We start from the raw sequence: 26,225 nt of genomic DNA on the forward strand, positions 1-26,225 counted from the left end.
CGGACCGCCTCAAATTGGTGCCCCGCATGAGGACGAGCGGTTGTATTAGCATACACAAGGTAAGTCTTCAAAAACTAGTTGTGTTTACATGAACAATCCACCACCTCCTAATCCTGCTCATGCAATTCAATTTCATCAGTTTCATTGGGTGCAAGGGATTAGGATAAATGTTCGTATTGATAGAAAAATATTTTTTCAACAATGTATTGTATTCCTCTTTGGTGCTGAAGCATTAAGAGATATTCTACAATGTCCAAATCCTATTATACTCCCACTTGTAGACTATAATGTCTCTTTTGATGTACATGTGTTTATCTTGTTTTAGCTAGGTTGATGAATCACGAGGACTTGTATCGTACATTCATTCCTTTGGCTAGACAAGACGTGCATGTAATAGTTGGCACAAAGTTACAATTTCAACGTGTTTTCCGTCGTATGTTTGAACCTAGGCAAGTAGCGGCTATCAATGCCTCAGTCAATCCGTTCATTTTGCCATTGATTCGCTATGATCTAAGCTTTGATGTTTATATTTTCATTCTACTTTGAAATTTGATTTTGCAAAACAAAAAATAAAAAAAGAGAAAGAAATTTTTGAGTAAAACCAGCAACATGGATACAACTAGGCAAATGAGTGGTTACCCCTTGTTCTTTGGAGAGCCTGGGGAGGATGCAGAATTATTTTTAGCAAATTTCAAGATGTCTTGTCGTATCAAGAGGATAGTAACTGATCAAGAACGTGTAGAAATGTTTGAGGTGGTCCTTAGGAAAGATGCTAGCACTTGGTTTGACTCTTTGCCTGAGGAAGTTAAGGGGAATTACACAAAAGTTTTGAATCGTTTCAAGAAATACTTCTTTTCTCTTATCAACCTCTCCAGTCCACCCTGAGAGAATCAAAATTATCTTCCTATGACAAGGAGATAAGTCTTGACTTTTCTATCTTGCATTGAGGCCCTGATGCAGTGGCGAACATTTGGTCAATCTCCAAGGCTTTTCTCACATTGTCACCTTATGCTTGAAGGAAGAGTAAAGAGTCATCAGTGAACATCTTAATAAGCATTTGCTTATCATTTTGGATTTGAATCCCTTTAATCTCCCCTCTTGCCACCAAAAGTTCCAACCTAGCAATCAGAGGGTGGGTGCGGCAAACCAAAGCGGTGCTAGGGGGAATCCTTGACGAATGGACCTCTTGACATCAAAACAACCAATTAATTCTTGAATTGAAGAGCAATTCAGAGGATCTCCCTTCCCCAAGAGTACTTACTACTTGACAAATTCGTGGATTGAACCCCAAAGTCTGCAATGTTTCTTGCACCAATGAGCAACTTATCCTATCATAGGCTTTATCAAGGTTGCAGAAGGATACATTCTTGTTGCCTGAATTTGCCATATTCCATACCAATCATGACCACCAAGATGTTATCAGAAATCGATCTTCCTTTGATAAATCCATGTTGGTGGAGAGAGATGACTTCAGCTAACAGAGGGGCCATTCTTTCCATAATGAGTTTAGCCAACACCTTGTTTACTACTATTGTGATTGGCCTCCAATGTTTGAGTTGCGAGCAAGAAAGTTGCTTGGGGATGAGCTTGATTATTCCTTTCTTCACACCTAATTCAAGCGTGCCTTTAGAAAATTCTCTGTTGACCATAAAAGATATAGATCAAATTCTATCGCAGTATCAGAGTAGTGAGGCACACAAAGTGACATGGTAGTGAGAAGTTAGAGGCCTCCCCCATAGGCCCTTTAAAGAAACCATTGGGGGGCCCTTTAACGATGTGTGGAGTGCCCCATACATGCAATATTTTTTCCATTTGGGAAAAAGACGATAACCGCTTCATTTTAGTTGGTGGGTACCCTCCACATTTCGAAACATCCTTAGCACTGACTATAGCATGTCATCAATTGCTTCTTTTTCCATGCCCGGGTCTTCTAACACTCCCTCCTCAACTATGCATGGTAGCTCAAGTCCAAGTCTTGGCTATCTATGTCCATGCCCTGGGTGCAGCCTATTGGTGAACAGAGCACAAGATGACACAACCTGCTAATGGACAGAATGTAAGTAGCCTGATGGTGGATGGAGCGCAAAACATAGACTATGATGAGGTGAGATCAATGTCGCATGCTGCCAATGTTTTGATTGGGTAGTTGCACGTCTATGGGGTGGGCACTCTAAAAATATAGGGTTCTCCAATCGATAACTGGCCCCCCATTTGCAAGACCCCTTAGAGGGCCTATGGGGGAGCCCTCTTAGAATCATAGAAGCTAAGTTAAGATTTGAAATGAATAGGTACATCATTTTGGCTTCTAAGTTAGGATAATTTTACTCCTTCATAGTCCCATGATAGTTGGCCAAAATATAACCATCATTGGACAAGGGAAAAATATCAATTTTTCGGGAGGGTCGATGATGCACCCCAACAAAAAAAAGCAATGATAACCTTTGATTTTCCTACAGACATCCACCTCTACATTCATTAATGGTATGGGGCATATCGAAGGGCACCTTCGAGTTGAGTTGCACCTTGTGTGAGTGGGGGTAGTGGGAAGAGGCAGAATAGTGGATTCAAAAATTTCTCCTAAATTACAGAACCCCTAATATAATTCTGTTAATACCTTAGAACAACGGGGTATTACACTATTTTTCTATAAGATGGTTTGCTTGGTTTCTCCTAGCTGTTCCCCAAGCCTCCCCCAATCAAAAAGTCTGCAACCAATGAAATTCACATGTCCAAGTTTGGGTGGCGGTTGAAGAGTGAATCTTGCTACCAAAAAGTTGAAGCAACTCCCTCGACTAGCACAATCGTGTCCAAATTTCATTAACTCTGCAACGATGGAGGGTACTTTCTCTTGAGCACTGAGGATATTGGCTACCGTGGTTGAAGAAACTCGTAACAACTTGTTTAAAGTAATGTGTTTGGGGGGGGGGGGGGGGGGGGGGGGGGGGGGGGTTGAAGCATCCGTGTGTTTAAAGGGCCTAATTTACTAATGATATGTTTGAATTGTGCAAGGGAACCCCATCAACAAACAGCGGGAGCCAGCGCATTCCATTTACACAGGAAAAGTGCAACGAAACCCCATCAACAACATATACTTTTCCACCCATCAGAGGGAGGTTCCTCCAATGCATTCCATTTACACATGAAAAGTTCTCCCATGCCGTTGATTGGGTGTGTTTGCTTTTCCAACCTACTAGGCGTGGTGGGCACTAGGCAGGTTGGAACAAGAGTTATAGACCTGCTCTATGAGTTAGAGTCCAATGGTCCATGTGTGTGTGTGAGAGAGAGAGAGAGAGAGAGAGAGAGAGAGAGGAGAGAATTGCAAAATTTGAGGCGCATTATGTTAGTATGATTGGTACACATCGACTAGATGATTAATACACATCAACTAGACTTAGACTCAAAGAAAAGCATACATTATGCATTATGAATCAAGCCGAAAACTATAAGGATACCCAAAAGCAGGTAGAGAGAATATGGTGTACCTTTACCTTTCTTCCATAAGCTTAACCTTGGCCTTTCTGCTCTATCTTATTTTCTATTACTATAATGACAACTCTAGTGAGAAAAAGTCATTTAATGAGACCAGAAGTTGAATTTTGTGATAGAATCTGTCGCTGCTTGCATCGTGAGTGGCATTCATGCGTGAAGGTGTGTGCACAAGAAAATGTACGTCGCTCAATCTCTCTTTCCCCGGTTTCCTTTGTCATGCTGACTTTGTCTCTATCTCACTCCCCCCTCTTGATGCCTTCTTTGTGGCGACCTCCTCGATCACTACCTTGCAGTCTATAAATGATTTGGGACGAATGTCTAGAGGAAATAAGGGGTTTTAATTAGTTTGAAGCTTCCTTTAAAAAAGATTAAGACAGTTCTCTACTATCTCTTAATTTAATTTTATTGGCTTCCTACCTACCTATTCACAACACTTTTAATATAATCATTAGATAGTTGAAAGATTCCCACTTCTGTATCCGTCGCCTAAGCCCCTCTTCACTTCCTGCCCTTTGCGCTCTCTCCCGGCTCCATCCTCCCTCCTTTCGTGCTACGTATTCCTCATGCGGCTCTATGCCTCCCACTATCCACAGGAGCCCTTGATCTGCTAATCCTCACAAATTCTCTCTTATGTCACCATGTCGACGTCCTACATGAGGCCACATGCCTTCAAGATTAACACATAGGTGAAGGCATGTGGAGAAAGGCCTTCCCTTGGACTGCACTTGTCTGTTGCACACATAGGTTTAATGTGGAAACCGTGGAGAGCTTTTGGTGAGCCTTTCACACAAGTCGTATGAGTTCTGTGAGTTTCGCGTGCAACGAGTTTCATGTGTCGCACGACTTCGAGTTCGCAACACTCACTAATGCTTCAACGGAAAAGAATCTTACGAAATTCCCTTCTTTTGGATTTCCTCCGAGATGGTACCCCCTCGGACCTTCAAAATAATTTAAGGGAAAATTACCAAAATACCCCTCTAATTTGTGGAAATTCCCAATATACCCCTCAAATTTAAAAAATTCCCAAAATACCCTTGTATCTATTTTTGTTGGATCTTCAAGATTTTCTAATCTTTATTCTTGTTTGACAATTGAGACAAGTTTTTGAGTGCTTAGCATGTAATTTTTTGCAAATTACCTCCCAAAAAAAAAGGCAATTATGTCTAAAATAATGTCTCCAAAGCCTACATAACCAGCTCAAAATTTAGTTTTAGCATCCTGTATGGTAGACAATCACTCTTCTTATGAAAAGCTACAAGTTTTTTTGTTTTTCAAGAAATTTACTCTCACAATCAGGGGTATTTTGGGAATTTTGGAAAATTTGAAGGGCATTTTGGGAATTTATGACAAATTATGGGGGTACTTTGGGAATTTTTGAAATTTTAGGGGTATTTTGGGAATTTCCTCAAATTAGAGGGGTATTTTGGTAATTTTCCCATAATTTAAACCCCTTTAGAGAATCCTCTCAAATCATTTGTCGACTGCCTCGTTTATCGTCAGTCCTTGTGAATTCAAATTCCAGGAAGCGCCATGACAACTCGATGGGCACTAGAGCAACAGACAGAGCTGAGGATTGAAGTGCCATGGGACTCTGAACTGCGTCTACAGCTCGTCAGCGGTGCTGCTGAAATTTTCGGCTACGATCTCCCTCCTGCTCGCTGGCTCGTCTTCCCTCCTGCTCACAAATTTGCGGCAAGTCTCTGCAATTTGTTTTCGTTCATGCACAATACCAAGCACACAACCTTGTTTCGTACACCTTCACTACACAGATGCACGCATGCTGCATGTTTGCTCAAGTGAACGTACATCTTCACTCTCAGCCCTGCAAGCCTCAAGTTCATAAGCAGCAGCCTCCAAGATTGCTTCAAAAGGACCCCGATGAGGACCTTGCGTCTCTTGTCTCCCTTTTAATGACCGCATAGGGGCTTCATAGCAACTCGAAGTAACTTGGTAAAACATAGAAGCGCACATAGGAAAAACAGCATAACGTGCATGAAAATGCCAAAGAGCAGTTGATTCTGAAGATGAACTAGGAGAAACTCAGAACGTTGGCCTTGGCTGTCCTCTTGTGATAGTAGTTTATGAGTCTATATGTACATCATTTTCTTTGAAACAAAGTGATATTTATGGAAGTTGTAGTTTTAAGCGGATGTATTCCGAAGCATACAGCCTCACACATTCGATTGCTCTGAAGCACTGTTTGGAAAAAGCTTTCTTTCTTGCTATACAATTAATTTGAAACTTTTTTTAATAGAGTTAGGTTTGTTCTGGTGCTCTTTTTTGTCCATTTCGTTGAATGTTTGGTGGTATGGACTTGTTTTGTTGCCAGGTCTTCTCCTGGACTGGAGCAACTATCGAGGTGGATGGGTCAACTGATTCTATATACACGGAAAATGAGGTAGCGACTATCTTTTGTTGATGATAGCACTGTATTTTAGTGGAGAGCTATTTTAAGGACTTGTTGTAACCAGGTTATGTTGATGATTCAGGGGGAAAGGGGATCTCAAACAAGAGTAAACATGGTGTAGAGCACATTTATTTACAAAGTTTGTATAAGATCAGTTGTTATTATGCAAATACTATGAACACTATCGTGTTAGGGTTTATCAACTCTGTTAATGTAGCTGCTAGTGCCTTGCTCTCTCCTAGGGGCAGATCTTAGGGAGTAAGGTTTGTTTTGTGGCTGTGACTGGCCTATATGAGGTAGTTTATCTCATATTGGTCATGCTTTCCCATGTATGCCCGGCCTGTATTGCAAATAGATTTGGCCTAGTTTAGGAGGGTGTCAAGTTTGGACCTGATGACCTTTCACATTCTTGCGCACTACCTGATCTTTTGCGTACCAACCATATAGCCAGCACTTCTCTTTAAGTGGAGGGTGTTTCCACTTTGTGGAAAACTTGGACCAGCCTAGGTCCAGATCCTGTGTGGATCCATTCTAGGTGGGGGGTGGTGGATACATTGCAGCTCTGTACAGGATCTGGCATATCCTCTCTCTTTCCCTATTTAGACGACTTCTCTTGAGGCTAGGGACTGTATACATAGAGGCTTTCATCTGCCAGCATTATATCAGTTGCCCACAATTTCCAGGATGTCGATCGTGTTGGTTTGCGGAGGTGTACCAGCTCTTCATTGCAGAGAAGTGTACGCGTACAATGCTGTAATGCCATTGTTGTTAGTCATTCCCACCCTTCTGCTGTTGCCACTTTTGACATGGTATTAGAGCCTCAAGGTCATTGACATGGTATGAGATCTTAGGATTACGTACACCTAGTGTGTACTCGAGCACTCGAGGGGGGGTTGGTTGTGTGGCCCTGCAGCATGTACCTGCCTGCTGCCCTACTGCAGTTACCCTTGCCTCTGTTGTTGCGTGCTGTTCCTACCAGATCCTTGCCTCAACTCCCTTCCCCTGCTCTCAGCTTGGCGCTTCGCACCTGACTTGCTGCCCTTCGGTGTTGCCTTGCTCCTTGCTGCTGTGGGTGTAAGGGTTCCGGTTTGTGAGTGTATTTCTTTTGTGTGTGTGGGTTGGAGACTGCGTGTGCGTGAATGTGTATGTGCACCTGTTTTTTGGTTTGGTTTTTAGTGAGGGTTTTGTGTGCAAGTTGGCGTCTCTGTTTGTTTGCTTGTGGGTAGGTGTTTCTGTGTGTGTCAGGCATGGTTGTTGGTGTGTGCATAGGTTTGGATGTGTGTGCGGTTGCCTGCGGTGTTGCATGTTGTTGGGCTCGCTCGACGTCGCAGGGTGCTTCTGCTGCTTCTTCAAACTGGAGTATCCTTATGATTTTGGTATGGCAGCGGCTCTCTTAGGTGTCTACCAGTGCCTACCAGGTCAGTTTCTTCCCGGTTGCTTGGCAGTCTTGGGTAGCATAGCTGCCTCCTTACCACTTACTTGGAGGACTCTTTGCTTGACAGCTAAAGAAATACCGAGAAGGGGCGCCAATCTTTGGGGCTAGTGCGTCTGGGTGTGGAACTACGTCTCGGCTCTCCTCTCCTCTCTCTCTCTCTCTCTCTCTCTCTCTCTCTCTCTTCAAGTTCTGTTCAATTGTTGTAGTTCTCTCACGTGTGTTGCTGTAGATCTTTGGCTTGGAGTGTCCAAGCCTACTACAATGGTATCAGAGCTCAGATGATTCTTCTTCTACGAAAGATCCGGTCCCTTTTTTGCAACACACATGGATTCCGACAGTGAATCTAGCAAGAAGGAAACTGTTCTACCAACAAATGTTCTAGCGGGAGTCGATCCGTTTCTAAAGATTCGGAAGTTGAGTAGGGCCCTCTTTTGCCATTTGACCTTGATAGGATGGAAGCCCAACGTCAGCTACATGTTGACATATGTGCCAACCAAATGCTCAAATACACCAAGGATCCGCATTATGAAATTTTTTTGAAGAATCACCCATTTGATGAGATCCATTCAGGATGGTTGAGGCCCTCTCAAGTCTGCAATGAAACATAAATCCAAGCCGAGTGCAGATAAGAGAAAACTATACTCGCAGGACGAGTTCGACAGTGTGGTAGAGCAACAGGTCAACAAAGTTATGTGGTCATCCTTATTCTCTGGATCATAAAGTCGATATCCTTCGGAAAGAGAATTGTAGCCGACATAAATTGGACTTGGGGATCAAACTTCCTCCTCTGTTCTTTCGGTACATGAACACATGCATCCCTCCCAAGTATCCAAAAATGAGAGACATCGGGCTTTCTACCAAAGTAAGCCTCGAACAGAGTCTTGGAACTGAAGAGGTTGGAGATCGGTTTATGTTATGAACTGTTGTCGCAACTGCCTTCGCCCATTTGACTTTGGCAAGTCTCGATGCTGAAGCATAGTCCGCACCATCTCAACCACTGTCCTATTCTTCCTCTCCACAATTCCATACTCGGAAGGCGATCTGGTATTCGCAAGCTCTCGCTTGATGTCATTGTCCGCACAAAACTGAATGAATGCTTTGGAGGTAAACTCCCTACCTTTGTCCGATCGAATAGTCTTCAACACTTTATTACTTCCTTCTCCACAAGAGCATGCTAATTCTTGTAGAGGCCACGTGCCTCGGACTTGTGCTGTAGAAAATATACCCAGGTAAAGCGGCTCAACAAACACTAACTTTATTTGTTGGTTTCCTTCCCTTGATTTTTTTATAAAATTTTTTGGGACCCTCTTTTTGAAGTCACAAATGACGGGACATTCTATGGACAATGTGAAATGTCCGATGGTTGAGAGTTTCACCCACAGTAGTGAAGGCCTGGTCGCCATGAGATGGTGGGGTTGATCGACACTGGAATCCGACTAGCCCTCGACAGGACTTTATAAGCTGGTTGGTACTAGGAATTAAACCAAAAGGGGCAAAGTGGACACATGGCAGTAGAAGAGTAACCTGCAGGCCAACACACACACAAACACACACACTCCAGAAGCTCATCTCAAGATGGGGCACCCAAAATTGAAGAGGGGGCTGATTTGCAATGTCACGTGCACATCTAACCCTATGTGCATGTGGACAAGCTACTTCATAACAAGGGTTCAGTTAGCTTAGGAAGTGTTTTGGCACCTTTGTGAGTCTCTTCGCAGGCCGTGCATGTCCAGGCACTTAGAGTAGTTGCATATCCTCTGGTTGCACACAGCATGATCATCAGATTACAGCAGTCAGTATCCATGAGGAGCATTTTACAGTGCACAGAACCTATTTTTCCTATTTTAGCCATTTTTCACTTAAGTGACTTTGTTTGGGAAACTGGGCAGGGAAATCTTGCAAGTGACTGTATAAGAAAAGCTAGCACTAGCACTTTTTGGCAGAAGAGGTAGCAGGGAACTAAGTTCTGGCAGTGCACCTTCTCAGCAAGACCGGTTGGAGAACCTAGCGTTTTCCAGCCATCAAGACCTCTGGCGTTTTTGCAGTAGATCAGCCCCTAGCGTTTTCTGTAGCAGATTGCCTAGCTTTTTTGCAGCAGATACCACATCAGCCCTAGCGTTTTTGGAACAACAGATTATCCCTAGCGTTTGCAGTTTCTTGGCGATAGAACCATCATTTGCATCAGCGTTTTCAGTTTTCAGCAGTCAGACTGCGCACCGCAGCCCCCAAACCTTGCAGATCTCACCTTCCCGCAGTAGATCCTCGCCGCACGGTCAGATCAGGCAGCGTTTGCAGATTCAGCCCGCTACTCGCAGATTTCAGCATTTGCGTTTTCAGCACATCGTCGTCGCGTCGTCATCATCGCCGTCGTCACCGCGACACATAGTCAGAATTGAGCAGATACAAGATTTGCAAATTTCAGCCCTTGGCGTTTTCAGTTTTCAGCCCATCTCTTCGTCGTCATCATCGTCGTCGACATCGTCGGCAAGTCCATTGCATTTAGACCATTGTACGAGGATTGTGCAATCAATAGCATAGACCTCTCTCGCCATAGAGAGTGGGGCCCTTGGAAGAGATTGACAACATTCTGGTGTCGTATTCTTCTCTCTCTTTTCTCTCAGTCTCAGCACCTTCATGCACAGTGTTTACCCACTTTGTTTGTGATCATTTGCACTCTCTCACTAAAGGAACGGAAGGCTCTCCCTTCCGTAAGTAAAAGGAACCCTTGAGCACAGTTCAGAGCACTCATCTTGAGCAAAGTTCAACATTCACTTCCGCTGCACCTTCCATTGGTATCAAAGCTTTGGCAGTGTTCTGTATCACTCATAGAAAGAACCACAAGAATTTTTTTTGCTTGTTGCGGTCGCACGTAACCCAAGTCCTCTTGGGTGTGTCGATTCCAAATCGTGTTTTTGAAGAGTGACATGAAACCCAAGAAAGAAGGGCTTGTCCAGCCTCCCCTTGTTTCTCTTTTCACTCATTGAGAGCGGACCATGCACTAACCCGCTGGCCAATCGACGTGAGGTGCGAAAAAGCAACCTTGGTGTGAGCTCAAGGCCGCCAAGGGGTGCGCCCGCGGAAAAGAGAAGAAACATTGAAAGCTAAAGAAGAACCTCAAGAACGTGAAGACTCCAGAACCTCAAGAACCTCAAGAAACCAAGAACCACAAGAACCCAAGTTTCTCGTGAACTTAAGAACCCAAGACTTCAGTGTATGGTCATCACCCGAAGTGGAATGGATACTTCGCATGGAGGTGATGAGCATGGAAGTGGCGAAGAAGAATTTTCTCCACGAGGAGGTTTTTTCGACCCTCCCCCTTCCCCATCTACGCCAAGGATTGCACCAAATCTTATGGAGTTTTTGGTCAAGACGATGATGGACTTGATGATACGACAAGAAGCGCAACGTGCCGCCTTGGAGCTTGAACGCGAAGAAAGAATGGCAGTCTTAGAGCGTGAGCGCGAGAAAGGACGCTTGGCTGCCAAGCAGAATTTGATCGCGAGTGCGCAGAAAGAAAAGCAAAATTGGATCGCGAGCGCAAAGAAAGAAAGGCTGACATGGATCGTGAGCGTGCTTGGCGGCCGCAGACAGAAGGATAGCCTTGGAGCATGAGCGTGAGCAAGCGCGCTTGGTGGCCGAAGATAGACGAGCGGCCTTGGAGTCAGAGCGTGAAGTGCAAAGAGACCAACTCATGCAAGAGTTGGTGCTACAGGTACTCACCTCGAAACCCGAGCCGGTCAAAGATGTTGGTAGTTCATCAAGTAGCAGTGACTCGAACTCCAACAACCCCGTCACAGAGAAGATCACGTTCAATAAGTATGACGGTAAGATGGATGCTAGTGTTATTCATTCTTGGTTGCATCAATTTAATGCTTATATAACTAAGAAGATGGGGAATAGCAAGGTTTTGACGGCAGCCATGTACCTTGTCGGTAATGCCATTAATTGGTAGCACGCATGGCAAGAGGCACATGTAACAGACTTGGACACTCCAAGTCAAGAATCTACCGCGACAGCACTAAATAACCACTTCAAAACAGTTCACAGTTCACAATAGATTTGCACTGGCCCGGCAGAGTTCCGTGCCTAGAGATATTGGCCCCAAAGAATGGTGCCCCTTTCCGTATTTCTTTTTATATTAATCAGAGTTCAATGTACAAGAGTGGTTGGGTCTCACTCTCAGACTCTGCGCCAAATGCTCTGCAGAGTGAGAGCCAACCACATATTTATTTACAAGGGTTGCCCAAAAGCAGAGCCCCAAAAGCCTAAAAATAAAAGCCTAAAAATAAAAGCAAAGGCTCTTTCTCTCACAAGCTCTCTCTTGAGCTTATCAAATTAAAGCAAAGGATTCTCTCCCCGATCCTTGGCGTAGAACAAAAGCAGTCAAAATCTTGCGTAGCTTTTTCCCATCGCAGCTGCCGTACAATCCAGCGTGAAAAGCGCCGCAAAATCCGGGATTTGCCATACGATGCCATGTCATCATGTCTGCGCATTTTCCAAGATCTCCTTGTTGCCTTTAGGGTTAGGGTTAGGGTTTTTGCAGTTTTAGGGTTTTTGGCAGCAGAATTAGGGTTTGCAGGTTTTAGTGTTAGGGTTTCCAGAATTAGGGTTTGCAAGTTTTTAGGGTTTTTGCAGACAGGTAGCCACGTCATCACTTTGTGACATACCCCTTTCTTGAAAGCATTGTAAACGCCCTCGATTACGCCTGCAAAACAGACAGAGACCATAAAACAGACAGAGACCATAAACCGTCTTAGCAGACACTGACTGTTAGTACCTACGCACTAGGAACACACATCTAGCACATGTACGAATCGACAGTCACATCACACGACATCACACGACATCACAGGATATCACATGACATTCAACATTCATTTGGATCTCAGATCATGATTTATCAGCAATGTAGCTAGCAATCGCATCTAGATCGAGTCGGGACCTCATCGATGTCCGATTGACTAACCCCTGCAACGATGTCTATTCGAGATCAAGGAGACCAAAATGCTACAGTCATTTCGATCAGTTCTTGCACTTAAAACGAAGTCAAGAACAAATCAGTATCATATTCAGGAATTCCATTTCATAAAGTCATAGAGTAGAATACTGTCAGCTGTCAGTATCCCTGAAGCTCAAAGTGGAATGGATACTTCGTATGGAGGTGATGAGCATGAAAGTGGCGAAGAAGAATTTTCTCCACCAGGAGGTTTTTTCGACCCTCCCCCTTCCCCATCTACGCCAAGGATTGCACCAAATCCTATGGAGGCTTTGGTCAAGACGATGATGGACATGATGATACGACAAGAAGCGCAACGCGCCGCCTTGGAGCGTGAACGCGAAGAAAGAATGGCAACCTTAGAGCGTGAGCGCGAGCAAGCACACTTGGCGGCCAAGCAGAATTTGATCGCGAGTGCGCAGAAAGAAATGCAGAATTGGATCGCGAGCGCAAAGAAAGAAAGGTTGACTTGGAGCGTGAGCGCGCTTGGCGGCCGCAGACAGAAGGATAGCCTTGGAGCATGAGCGTGAGCAAGCGCGCTTGGCGGCCGAAGATAGACGAGCGGCCTTGGAGTTAGAGTGTGAAGCGCAGAGAGACCAACGCATGCAAGAGTTGGTGCTACAGGTACTCACCTCGAAACCCGAGCGGTCAAAGATGTTGGTAGTTCATCAAGTAGCAGTGACTCGAACTCCAACAACCCCGTCACAGAGAAGATCACGTTCAATAAGTATGACGGTAAGATGGATGCTAGTGTTATTCATTCTTGGTTGCATCAATTTAATGCTTATATAACTAAGAAGATGGGGAATAGCAAGGTTTTGACGGCAGCCATGTACCTTGTCGGTAATGCCATTAATTGGTAGCACGCATGGCAAGAGGCACATGTAACAGACTTGGACACTCCAAGTCAAGAATCTACCGCGACAGCACTAAATAACCACTTCAAAACAGTTCACAGTTCACAATAGATTTGCACTGGCCCGGCAGAGTTCCGTGCCTAGAGATATTGGCCCCAAAGAATGGCGCCCCTTTCCGTATTTCTTTTTATATTAATCAGAGTTCAATGTACAAGAGTGGTTGGGTCTCACTCTCAGACTCTGCGCCAGATGCTCTGCAGAGTGGGAGCCAAAACCACATATTTATTTACAAGGGTTGCCCAAAAGCAGAGCCCCAAAATCTTAAAAATAAAAGCCTAAAACTAAAAGCAAAGGTGATGAGCGTGCGGCGGTGTGTGCAAGTGAAAGAGCACGTTAGGAAGTGCAGTGTGTGTGCAGAGAGGGGTGGCGAAAGCTAGCAGAAGAGGAAGCGCTAACAGAACGAAGAGGGAGAGAGAGAGAGCTCATGTTTTTGGGGAAAACTCAATAAGTGAGTTTTGGGTTTTCCCACTTTTATTATAAGTGACCTTTAAAAAATGTGTCCACAAAGTATAAAAATGTACAAAAAGGGGTTATTTAGGCCTTTAACACCCAACAACCTCCCACTTAAAGGCATAAATGACGCCTTTAAGTTAACCAACTCCCACCAGCTGTATGCAATGCTCATGTTGAGCCTTAGCAAGACTCTTGGTGAGAACATCTGCAGGGTTATCGTGTGTGTGAATCTTAGTAAAGGTGACTAGACCATCCTCCAATACCTGTCGTATGAAGTGGTATCGCACATCAATGTGCTTTGTCCGTGCATGAAACATGGCATTCTTGGCCAAATAGACAGCACTTTGGCTATCACATCCCAAGACAGGAGTACTAGCAGGCATACCAAGCTCTTTGACAAGTCTGCCCAACCATATGGCCTCTTTAGAAGCCTCAGTAGCTGAAATATATTCAGCCTCAGTAGTACTCAATGCCACAATTTTCTGCAGTCGTGAACACCTAGAGACAGCACCACCAGCAACAGCAAACACATAGCCACTATTGGACTTCTTGTTATCCAAGTCACCTGCCATATCTGCATCACAATAGCCCTGCAACCTCAAGTCACTTTTGCCATAGCATATACACCTAGATTGTGTACTTGACAAGTATCTCAGAATGCATTTCACAGCTTCCCAATGTGCTTTGCCGGGATTGGACATGTATCTACTAACAACTCGCACCGCATGGGCAATGTCAGGAGGAGTGGCAACCATAGCATACATAAGAGAACCACAAGCTGATGCATAAGGGATTCCCTTCATAGCATTCATTGCCACGTCATCCTTTGGGCAATCGGCTTTGCTAAGTTTTGTGTCTGGAGATAAAGGTACTCCAAGTGACTTAGCTTCAGCCATGTTAAACCTGTCAAGTACTTTAGCATTGTACTTTTCTTGAGATAAGAAGAGCAATTTCAGCTTTCTATCTCTCTTGATTCTCATGCCCAAGATGTGCTCAGCATCACCTAAATCCTTCATTGCAAAAGCTGAATTCAGCTGACGTTTAAGAGCATTAATGGTAGACTTATGCTTCCCAGCAATCAACATATCATCTACATATAGCACAAGGATTATAGGACTTCCATCATTATCCTTCTTTGTATACAAACAATGGTCTGAATGGCTGTGTTTAAAGCCTTGAGACAGCATAAAAGTATCAAACTTTTTGTACCATTGACGTGATGACTGCCTCAAACCATACAGTGCCCTTCTTAGTTTGCATACAAGTTCCTTTCTATCAGGAACTACAAAACCCTCAGGTGCGGCCCAAAACCGTTTATTGTACTCTTCCAGATCCGCACAGTGTTTAGCATTCAACTCGTGCCATTCCGTCATTACATCCACTTCAAAAGTGTTTGTCAACCATGGAGGCGCAAAAAGTTGTTTGAATTGGACCCACGTTGTGGGGGCTTGACCTTGGTTCAACAATGCGGTCCACCATTGAAGCGCATTCCCTTTCAAGAAAGTGGCAGCCTTGCGTATCTTTGAAGATTCCGTGAAGTTGCCTCCAGCATAAGCTGCATCGAACTGCTGTATGAAGGTCAAAGCCTTTAATTGGTCCTCAGTTCCTTTGAAAGTTTCAAACTTCACTCGCTGCCCACCTTCCTTGTAATCCTTAGGCTGACTCAAAGGAGCCACATTATCATAAATAGGTGCCTGTAGCAGTGGTGCTCCATGAGTGTTCATTCCAGCACTCACATCAACTGTTTTCCCTGTCATATCTGCATTTTGTACGTATGGCTGCGAAAAACCAGCCATACCAAATTGTGTTCCAGGCACTCGAAACTGGCCATAGGCACCCTGAAAACTTGGTTGGACACCCATGTTCGCGTACATAGGGTTACCCATGCCTGTTTGCATTGTCCCGAACACATTCCCTGGCATATAACCTGTGGAAGGCCCAGACATAGCTTGAAACACTGAACCACCTCCAAAATAACCAGGATAAGTATTAGGTAATGGAAGGGTCTGACGCTAATCCGGTTCCTGTTCAGAAGGCTCTTGCCTTGGCAAACGCGCATAAACCCCCAAAACTGTACATAGGTCAAATGAGAAGCCCACTAGTGGGGCATAACATAGTGTACGTAGGGGAGAAAGAGAGCAGTATGTAGCGTGCGGGGCATCACTCCCGTCACCATACTGTGCATAGAGGGCAAGGTAAGCATTCCATAGCTTCTGTACCTGCTACAATCCACCTGAGGCTGAAAATGGCGCCCCCTTTGTTGATATGCAGCTCGTTTTTGCCTCCCAGAGTGGCAGAATCGCTCACAGGTTGACACGTCGCCCAGTTTCCGAGTTTGGGCTTTCCCTGCTAAAAATATCTCAACTGGTGCGTCAGTTGACTTGGCAGCACAGCAATAAAATGTTCCCCTTGTCATTCCAGAGCTAATGACGCGAACACATTTTCTGGTCAAAAATAGCAGTTTCCTAAATTTTAGGAGATGCTTCCATGGCGTCCCTATCGGTCTCCTGACCATCATTGAAGACTACCATTTGACCACCATCTACAATGTGGGTTAATTTACTGGCCCCTTTCAACTTATAAAGTTGCAGTGACTTGACGAGTGGCCCAAATTCCAGTTTGGCGCACACGAGCTTCCATACTCATCAGAATTCAGTGCTAACCGGCCCGGGCAGTCCTTGTCTGACCGACCTAGATCCCCGATGTGAGAAACCCATTTGGTTGCAGCCGTTTCACACTGGCAATGCAATGTCCACTTGCACCTTTTCAAGGGTTTTGGGACAAACAAGTAAAAATAAAATAAATATATCTAATACTTATTTACGGAAGGCAACAGGAAAAATACACCTCCTGGTGACACACCCCACCCTTGAAATATTGCAAGCGACCTCGCTTGCATGCCAATAATACATGCAGATATCTCTTGATATCACATATATTCTATGATGGGAATCCAAGATATACATGCTTCCGGAAATGTAGCGTTGGACGATTAAACAATCCCACCAACCGGGCTACGACACATATATCAAGCATAGAAGTCTTCTAGTGTACTCTTGAGCACAAACTTCTCTAGCTAAATTCTGTATGGAAAGAGTAGATACAATTGCTTAACTACTCTCTTGAGCATCATGAACCATGCTCTTGCCTTGCTCCAAAAAGGTTGCATCAAGTCACTGTGGGTTCCATTTGAAAGGCTTCAAGATACAATTGCAATAGCTGAGGTGAATCAAGCAATTCAGACTCTTCCATCCATTTGGCATCTAATGATGGATAGTTCTTGAACTTCACCAAATAGCGTCTTGCAACTTTTCCTCTAACCTTTCTTTCTTTATGTGCCAATATCTGTTCAGGAACAAGGATTTCATCCAATTCTTCCACTTCGGGTTGTTCCTCATCAAGCATATTCTCTGGCACATCACCAACAAAGGGCCTTAGAAGGTTGACATGAAAAGCATTATGTATTTTCCAGCCTTCTGGTAGCTTTAACCTGTAAGCTACATCGTTGATCTTTTCTGAAATCTGAAAAGGACCATAATATCGCATACTGAGCTTAGGAAACAAGCGTTCCTTGCCTTTCCTTTTCCTTAACCTGGCCTTTTCAAAGCGCAAAAGTACCCAATCACCAAGTGAAAATACAAGTTCACGACGGTGACGATCAGCAGCTTTCTTTTGCTTAGCCTGAGTCTTCTCAAGAGCAATCTTTATCTTCCGGTATGTTTCATCCATATCTTGCACATACTTGTCTGCCTCAAATATCTTGTCCTTAGTCTGCAAAATTCTTCTTGTTCGCATAAAAGTTTCCGTCATCGGAATCTGAGCTGTCTGTAGACGAGTCCTCAGTAGAACTGTCAGTCTCTGGGCGAGATGTAGCCTTCTTTGCCTTTTCGGAAGCTTTTTTTCTTGCTTCGCTTTTTATCTTTTCTGTCTTCTTCGCTCGAATCTGAAGAGCTAGAAGAACTGTCAGATGAAGAAGAAGAAGAAGAACTGGGTACTCCTTCAAATCAAACACGCTTTTTCCGTTTCTTTGCCTTGTCAAAAGTCGACTGACGACCCAAATATCCCGGGAAGTCAGTGCTTTTCTTTTGCTTTTTGCCGTGCTTTTGGCTTTTTTTTGCGCGTCAAAAAGCTGAGCAATCCGTGTATCAGCCACCTCCTCTAATTCCTTCTCTGAATATTTCTTATGAGCAGAAGGTTTCTTGAGATCGGGTTTCGGGAGTGGTGTTGTGGTTCTCTGCCACTCCGTTTGTACCTCTTCCGAAGAGGTCTGGTTCATATATTTTGCCATCTTCGGGTCCTTGGCAAAATTGAGCATCATCTTTGTTGCATCGCCGATCAATTGACGACGCGTCATCTCTCGCTGCTCCGCCTGAGTAGGCCGAGGCGGGCCATACTCTCTGTCTGAATCTTCGTTGTGATCCCAGCCCGCATCTCCAGATGCAGAGGGAGTCGACTGATCCTTGCGTGAAGCCATAGGTGCTGCGGAATTTTTCTTTTTGGGGATCAGATTTCCCGTAGAGGAGAAATCGGCCGTGCTCTGATACCACTGTAACAGACTTGGACACTCCAAGTCAAGAATCAACCGCGACAGCACCAAATAACCACTTCAAAACAAGTCACAGATCACAATAGATGTACACTGGCCCAGCGGAGTTCCGTGCCTAGAGATATTGGCCCCAAAGACTGGCGCTCCTTTCGGTATTTCTTTTTGTTTTAATCAATCATCAAAGTACAAGAGGGCGGTCAGGGTTTCACTCTCAGACTCTGCGTCGAGATGCCCTGAGAAGTGAGGCCCTCATCACTAATTTAAAGATTACAAGAGATGCCCAAAAGCAGAGCTCCAAAAGCTTTTAAAATAAAAAGCATCAGTTCTCTCTCTCTCTCTCTCTCTTAGAGAGTCGCGTTGCTCATCATTTTTCATTTTTTTTTTCAGCCTCCGCGATTTCCGGAAATTATGGTTTTTGGCAGAAATTAGGGTTTGTAGGAATTTTAGGGTTTCTTGCAGAAATTAGGGTTTGTGCTGTCCACCACGTCATCACTTTGTGACATAGACAATCCACTATCTCGTGCAAATACATGCAATGCATCCAAATGACGCTGCATCCCCTCTGGAGAATCGGAGATCAGCACAATATCATCAACATATAATAGCAACAGAATCCATGTCCTTGCAAGCTGAGCACCTCTATCACCCTTTGTATGTACATAATCTGAAAACTTATCTACTATCATGTGCTCATCTAACCCTATGTGTACGTGGACAAGCTACTTCATGACATGGGTTTAGTTCAATTCAATTCAGCTAGCTTAGGAAGTGTTCTGGCACTTTTGTGAGTCTGTTCGCAGACCGTGCATGTCCAGGCACTTAGAGTAGATGCATATCCTCTAGTTGCACACAACATGATTATGATTACAATCAGAGCCCATCAGGAACATTTTTATAGTGCATAGACCTATTTTCCCTATTTTAGCCAATTTTCACTTATTAGTTTTAAGTGACTTTTGTTGGGAAACTGGGTAGGGCAATTTGACTCAGCCAGTATATAAGAAACGCTAGCGCTAGCTCTAGAGTCAGAATTCAATAGATAAAGATTTGCAGATTTCAGCCATTAGCATTTTCAGATTTCAGCCCCCGTCTCGTCGTCGTCTCCATCGTCGGCAAGTCCAAGCATTGTAGAGATTTGTGCAATCAATGGCTATAGACCGCTCTCGCCATAGGGAGTGGGGCCTTCGGAGGAGGGTTTGACAACATTCTGGTGTCGTATTCTTCTCTCTCTATCTCCGAGTCTCAGCACCTTCATTCACAATGTTTACCACTTGTTTGTGATCATTTGCACTCTCTCACTAAAGGAACGGAAGGCTCTCCCTTCCGTAAGTAAAAGGAATCTTGAGCACAGTTCGGAGCACTCATCTTGAGCAAAGTTCAACATTCACTTCCGTTGCACCTTATATTGGTATCAGAGCTTTGGTAGTGTTCTGTATCACTCAAGGAAAGAACCACAAGAATTTTTTTTGCTTGTTGCGGTCGCATGTAACCCAAGTCCTCTTGGGTGTGTCGATTCCTAATCGTGTTTTTGAAGAGTGACAGGAAACCCAAGAAAGAAGGGCTTGTCCAGCCTCCCCTTGTGCCTCTTTTCACTCATTGAGAGCAGACCGTGCACTTAGCGGCCGGCCAATCGACGTGAGGAGGGAAAAGCAACCTTGGTGTCAGCGCAAGGTCGCCAAGGGGTGCGCCCGCGGAAAGAAGTAGAGCTCGGGTAAGAGAAGATCCTTCTCTAACACAGATTGCAAGCGAAAGAAGAACCTCAAGAACCTCAAGACTCCAGAACTTCAAGAATCTCAAGACCCCAAGAACCCAAGAACCCAAGACCCACAAGTCTACAAGAACCCAAGACCCACAAGTTTACAAGAACCCAAGTTTCTCGTGACCTTAAGAACCCAAGACTTCAGTGTATGGTCATTACCTGAAGCGGAATGGATACTTCACATGGAGGTGACGAGCATGGCAGTGGCGAAGAAGAATTTTATGACCCTCTCCCTTCCCCATCTATGCCAAGGATTGCACCAAATCCTATGGAGGCTTTGGTCAAGTTGATGATGGACATGATGTTACACCAAGAAGCGCAACACGTTACTTTGGATCGCGAAGTGCGCTTGGTGGCCGAGGAACAAAAGCAGAAAGAAAGGCAGCTATGGAGCGTGAGCGTGAGCAAGCGCGCTTGGTGGCCGAAGAAAGATAGGTAGCTATTGAGCACGAGCATGAGCAAGCGTGCTTGGCGGCCGAAGAAAGGCAGGCAGCTATTGAGCGTGAGCGTGAGAAAGCGTTCTTGGCGGCCGAAGCAAGAAAGGAGGCGGCCGAAGAGAGAGGAGCGGCCTTGGAGGCAGAGCGTGAGGCGCAGTCAGACCTACACATGCAAGAGTTGGTCCGACAGGTTCTCACCTCGAAACCCGAGCCGGCCAAAGATGTTGGTGGTTCATCAAGTGGCGCAAGCCGAGATTCGGACTCCAACAACCCCGTCACTGAGAAGTTGACTTTCAGTAAGTATGACGGTAAGATGAATGCTAGTGTTATTCATTCTTGGTTGCATCAATTTAACGCTTATTTTGTGACAACTAAGAAAACAGGAAATAGCAAGGTTTTGACGGTAGCTATGTACCTTGTCGGTGATGCCATTAATTGGTACCACGCATGGCAAGAGGCACAGTTGACCGCGGCACCTAGAGGAAGCGGAGGAAGGCGCACCCCTTTCTTTCAATTGGGCCGACTTCCAAGACGAGCTTAAGGTTTTGTCTATGTGATATACTTTTGGGCATTCGATGGTTTCGTGAGCATAACCCTCTCATTGATTGGGCGGAAAATACGTTCACTTTTAATGCCAAAAGAGACTCTCCCATTGTCATTCGTGGAGAGCAAGTTGTTCATTCTTCATCTCTCATTTTTAATGTGTAGGCGAAGATTGAAAAGAATAAGGAGAAGGAGACTCTCTCTGTCTCTTCTTTTCCAAAGCACGACACACATGATTTGCATGATAATGATAAGAGAGATGATAGGCATGATGATTTGCATGATCAAGATGTGATTATTCACGAGCATGATGCTTTGCAGGATAAAGATGTGATTGTTCACAAGGATGATGGTTTCGTTGATACTTTGTCTAGTGAAGCTAACCTCCTTGCAGATTTGATCAATCACGACGAACCGATCTTGGCTCTCGAGTCGAGGTCCAAAGAACCCCCATTGAAAGTATTATGTGTACGAATGATTAGTCAGCACGCATGGTTTGAGTGTTTCATTTGTGATGCTTTCCAGTATTTTAGTGACCGTCCTTATGTGATCCCTTTTCATAGGCATGCCATATTGTACGATGAACACGATTCACTCATGAATGAGCACGGATGTATGCGGATTACTCATGAAAAGATGAAATGTTTGCATTCAAGGAATTCACATTCCATGTCTCTTCCTTGGCATGACACAGTATCCAAAAGAGCATGAAGGATTGAGCATCAAGCATTGGCATTTCCATTGTGCATTGCCACAGTTGATTGATGTAGATCAGAAAGTCAAGATTCGATTTCATTGTTTGCGTGTGTTTGACGGACGGTTTGGCACTCCGTCACTTTGTTCATCTACATTGCATGCATAGTCTTTAAACAGTCTTTAAAGAAGACTAGAAAATTTTCAGTCGCTTTACATCGAATGGGTATGTTCATGTTTTTGTGTTGGAAGGGGTCTCATGAATTTTCATCCTCGGAGATTCTTGAAGAAGGTAGACGTTTGACTATAGACGAAGTTGAAGCATTGAAGGAGCCACATATGAATTTGTAATATGTATCGCCTCCGGCGCGCTCCAAAGAAGCAAGTGTTGCAGACATTTATGAAGTTCAAGTATCGCATGCCCCACGCATCAGAGTGGGCCGGCGAAGAGTCCTTTCTAGGATTCTAGACCCTGCTGGCGATCTCCCTCGACGCCATACAGTTTCGTACCAATACCTCACTTTGAAAAGGAGGGGATGTCACGTGCACATCTAACCCTATGTTTACGTGGACAAGCTACTTCGTGACATGGTTTCAGTTCAATTCAGTTCAGCTAGCTTAGGAAGTGTTTTGGCACTTTTGTGAGTTTGTTTGCAGACCGTGCATGTCCAGGCACTTGGAGTAGATGCATATCCTCTAGTTGCACACAACATGATCATCAGATTACAGTCAGAACCCATCAGGAGCATTTTTACAGTGCATAGACCTATTTTCCCTATTTTAGCCACTTTTCACTTATTATTGTTAAGTGACTTTTGTTGGGAAACTGTGTAGGGCAATTTGACTCAGCCAGTATATAAGAAACCCTAGCACTAGCACTTTCTGGCAAAAGAGGCAAGAGGGACCAGACATCCGACAGTGCACCTTCTCAGCAAGACTCCCCCCCCCCCCCCCCAAAAGCAGTTTACCTAACGTTTGTTGCAGTAGACTTCAGATCAAGCCTAGCATTTTTCATGAAGAAAACCTGGCGTTTTGCAGTTTGCAGATCAGCCCTGGCGGTAGCAGATTCTAGCATTCAGCCTAGCGTTTTTGCATCAAGCATCAGATCAGCCCTAGCGTTTTTGGAGCAGCAGGCAACCTAGCGTTTAGTAGTTCCTCCTTGACGGATTCAGCATATGCATTAGCGTTTTCAGTTTTCAACAGTTAGCAACCGCACAGCAAGTCCCAAACCTCGCAGATCTCACCCTCCTGCAGCAGATCCTCGCCGCACGGTCAGATCCACCGAAGTTTGCAGATTCAGCCCGGAAAACGCAGATTTCAGCATCTGCGTTTTCAGCGCGTCCTCATCGCATCGTCATCATTGCCGTCGTCACCGATACAGAGTCAGAATTCAACAGATAAAGATTTGCAGATTTCAGCCATTAGCTTTTTTAGATTTCAGCCAATCTCGCTGTCGTCCTCATGGTCGTTGACATCGTCGGCAAGTCCAAGCATTGTAGAGATTTGTGCAATCAATAACAATAGACCGCTCTCACCATAGGGAGTGAGGCCTTCGGAGGAGGGTTTGACAACATTCTGGTGTCGTATTCTTCTCTCTCTATCTCCGAGTCTCAGCACCTTAATTCACAATGTTTACCAGTTGTTTGTGATCATTTGCACTCTCTCACTAAAGGAACGGAAGGCTCTCCCTTCCGTAAGTAAAAGGAACCTTGAGCAAAATTCAGAGCACTCATCTTGAGCAAAGTTCAAATTCACTTCCGCTGCACCTTACATCTACATATATCTCAAAGAGAGTCAACCCCGCGAGGCCCGAGCCAGTGACATCAGACGGATAGAAAGAGTGTGCATGACACGTCTGACACTGGCAATGTTGAAACGTAGAGTAGCCTTTGGTGAATTCGGCTTAGCATGTGTTTGGGGAGCAGACAATCATAGCGTCCGCAGCTTTTGGAGGCAGTTGGAGATTGCGAGAGTGGGAGCTAGCGTGATCAAAGTTAGAAAAGTTATCAGCTTGCAGTGTAGGAGCGTACGCTTTGATCTCTATACCCACTCTCTTAGCGTAGCTGAAGCGCTTGTAGGTAAGCTAGGTGCAGAACAAACGCTTCAGCAGATGGAGATGCAGACTGTCGAGACCGTACCGAGACCGGTCGGGCCGGTAGACCAAGTTCCACCTCCGCCCTGGGGAGCAGTCCGTCAACCACATTAAGGTAACCACCTTCAACGTTAACGGACTCAGACACAAAAGGAGCGAGCTTGGATCGTTGATGGGAACCGGAAAATGGAACATTGTCGAGGTGCAAGAAACCCGAATGTTCCAAGGATGTTGGCCTCTTAGACTCCCCGGCCACGTGGTCTTTAATGCCCTAGGCATTGCAAAACCAGGAGAACGTGGAATGGTGTCTCTAGTCGCAATTGAGCTCAGGCCCTTTGAGCTCAACTTCTCTTCCCCGAATCAGATTTTCATACAATTTTTTCCCAAAGGTGCAGGGGCTTGGATTCATGGAAATGTGTACATTCCGCAACGCCAGTTGGGCGAAGCCAGGACAGTTGCTTTGAAGACCCTCGCCCGAACGTTTGGGGTCCATCTCGAACAAAAACCTACCGGTAATTGTTGGAGGTGACTTCAACATGAAGACGGGGGCACTAAAGAAGTGGCTACTGAGATGTGGAAGAGGATTCGAGAGCTTAAAGGTTCGAGGCTCGAACCTCACGTACCAGTCCAGGTGGGGGAAGGGAAAGTCAGACATCGATCACTTTATCGTGGACGAGTCCGCCGCGAGACAACTTCTCAACAATACAGGAGAGAGGGGGATAGACTTGTCAGACCATTGGCCGCTAGTGTGCCACCTACATTCTGTGGATTCGGGAGTAGCAACCAAAGCTACTATGCCATCCGTACCCGAGTTGTATGCATGTAAGATGGATGTGAATTGCAGGTTGTTCCTCGATGACAATCGATGGAATACATGGAATACTCTGTTGCACCTCGAGCATGAGGACAGGCGTGCGACCCAACAATGCTATGACAAGTTTGTTTCCGTTGCTACATCAATTGCCAAGGAGGCTGGAGCTCTTACCACGAAGCCCCCGCCGAGGCCAAGGTCAGGTTGTCGACTCGAACCTCGGCCTCGGAGACTCATTAATGCGCGCCAGAAAGCTTGGAATAAGGTGAGGAACAAAGCTGCGAACACTAGAGCTGGCCAGCAAGCAGCTAGGGAGTACAAGGCAATAGCACTTCGTGCGAAGGCCGCTGTCCGGTTATGGCGCGGAAATTATGGGTTCCCACGATCAGCGTGTCCACTCTCTGCAATGCCTTGTCGCCACCGGGATGCGAATGTTACTCAGAAAGGGAGCAAGGTCAACCTCTGTAGGGACTGCAACTCTCCATCACGAGTTTAACATCCCACCCGTACCTTCCTTTTGTGGGGGACAACGAGCAAGGGCTTTTGACAAGTACCACTCGGTTTCATCTACCTGGATAGGCTCCTTGGTAAACAAGACGCCTAAGAACCAACCGTTTTCTAGTGGACTTGGACGACAAGAACCCAGAACTGGATGAATAAGTATATCCCAGCGGGTGACTTTGCCTCAGTTCGCTACCACGCATGGGACAAGTGGGACGAGAGGCATTCGTGCCTGGCGTTGGATCCCTATAAGACGGCCGGCTATGAACAAACTTGTGGATACCTGTTGCAAGTCAATAGGAGCACTATAGTGAATAGGAGGGAGGAGAGAATGCTGGCTCTCGCGAGAGTAGGTGGGCTCAAACTGGCTGATAGTTACATGCGCGGACACAGCATTTGCACGCTGTGCTCCCAATTAGAGGGTCGTTCGCTTTCGCATTTGTTGATGAACTGTTCGGTGGTTGATGACTCTAGGTGGAGATGACTATAATCGATTCAACTCCACCTTCAACGCAATCGACCCTTCGTTGGACCCTGAAGAAAGGACCGTTATCCTCCTTGGTGGGGAGGCTCGCGGGAAGCGGATGCCTTTCTGGGTACGTCGTGATCCGCACTCGAGGGACGGAACCGCAGGGCACGTGCCTGTGGCGAAGTTCCTCGATGAAGTTGTACCTCGGTACTTGGGTGCTCTGCATAGGCGGATGGGGAGATAATGCTCCCTTCCTATGCTGTTATTTTGAATCCGATCCCTTCCGGGGGAAATGACGTAATTCTCCCCAAGCGAAGCCAGATGAGCTACAAGAGCGCCCAAGTGCCATTCCCCCTTGGGGGGGGGGTCAACTTCACCTAAAAGGGGTTGGGAGGTGCAAAAGGGAGACACCACCAACCTCAGCGGACGCCACCTGTGAGCCGACGCCCTTCCAAGCGAGTATGGCATTTCCTAGGGGAAAACCGTCGGGTTACAAAGGCAGTTTAGTGAGGTGAGCGATAAGTTACCTGGAGGAGGCAACTCCAAAGGGAAGACCGAAGCAAGTCCCGTAGTACTTGGGCCTCTGAACAGAGGTACTTGGTCGTTGTCACACCCAAATCAAGTTGGCGAAATGGGTCTCTCAAGGGAATAGTCATGGCCCTAAGAGTGTAGATAAT

The 26,225-nt window shown here is 45.4% G+C and overlaps 1 protein-coding gene across 4 annotated transcripts in view; it reads left to right on the forward strand.

Moving 5' to 3' along the window:
* The first annotated feature begins 4,971 nt into the window (after nucleotides 1-4,971).
* The window catches only part of LOC147440826 (protein CLP1 homolog), a 39,374-nt gene continuing 18,120 nt past the window's right edge, over nucleotides 4,972-26,225 (forward strand). For all 4 annotated transcript variants that reach the window (XR_015184288.1, XM_086482646.1, XM_086482648.1 and 1 more), the window contains exons 1-2: nucleotides 4,972-5,181; nucleotides 5,819-5,887. Coding sequence is in view for 3 of the 4 variants with exons in the window: in XM_086482646.1 (XP_086338772.1) it covers nucleotides 5,020-5,181; nucleotides 5,819-5,887 (231 nt within the window). In the remaining variant the exon portion in view is untranslated. The remainder of the gene's footprint in view (nucleotides 5,182-5,818; nucleotides 5,888-26,225) is intronic.

This window comes from Adiantum capillus-veneris, chromosome 15 (genome assembly GCF_014529385.1).
Source record: "Adiantum capillus-veneris isolate H3 chromosome 15, ASM1452938v2, whole genome shotgun sequence".
NCBI classification, from domain to species: Eukaryota; Viridiplantae; Streptophyta; class Polypodiopsida; order Polypodiales; family Pteridaceae; genus Adiantum; species Adiantum capillus-veneris.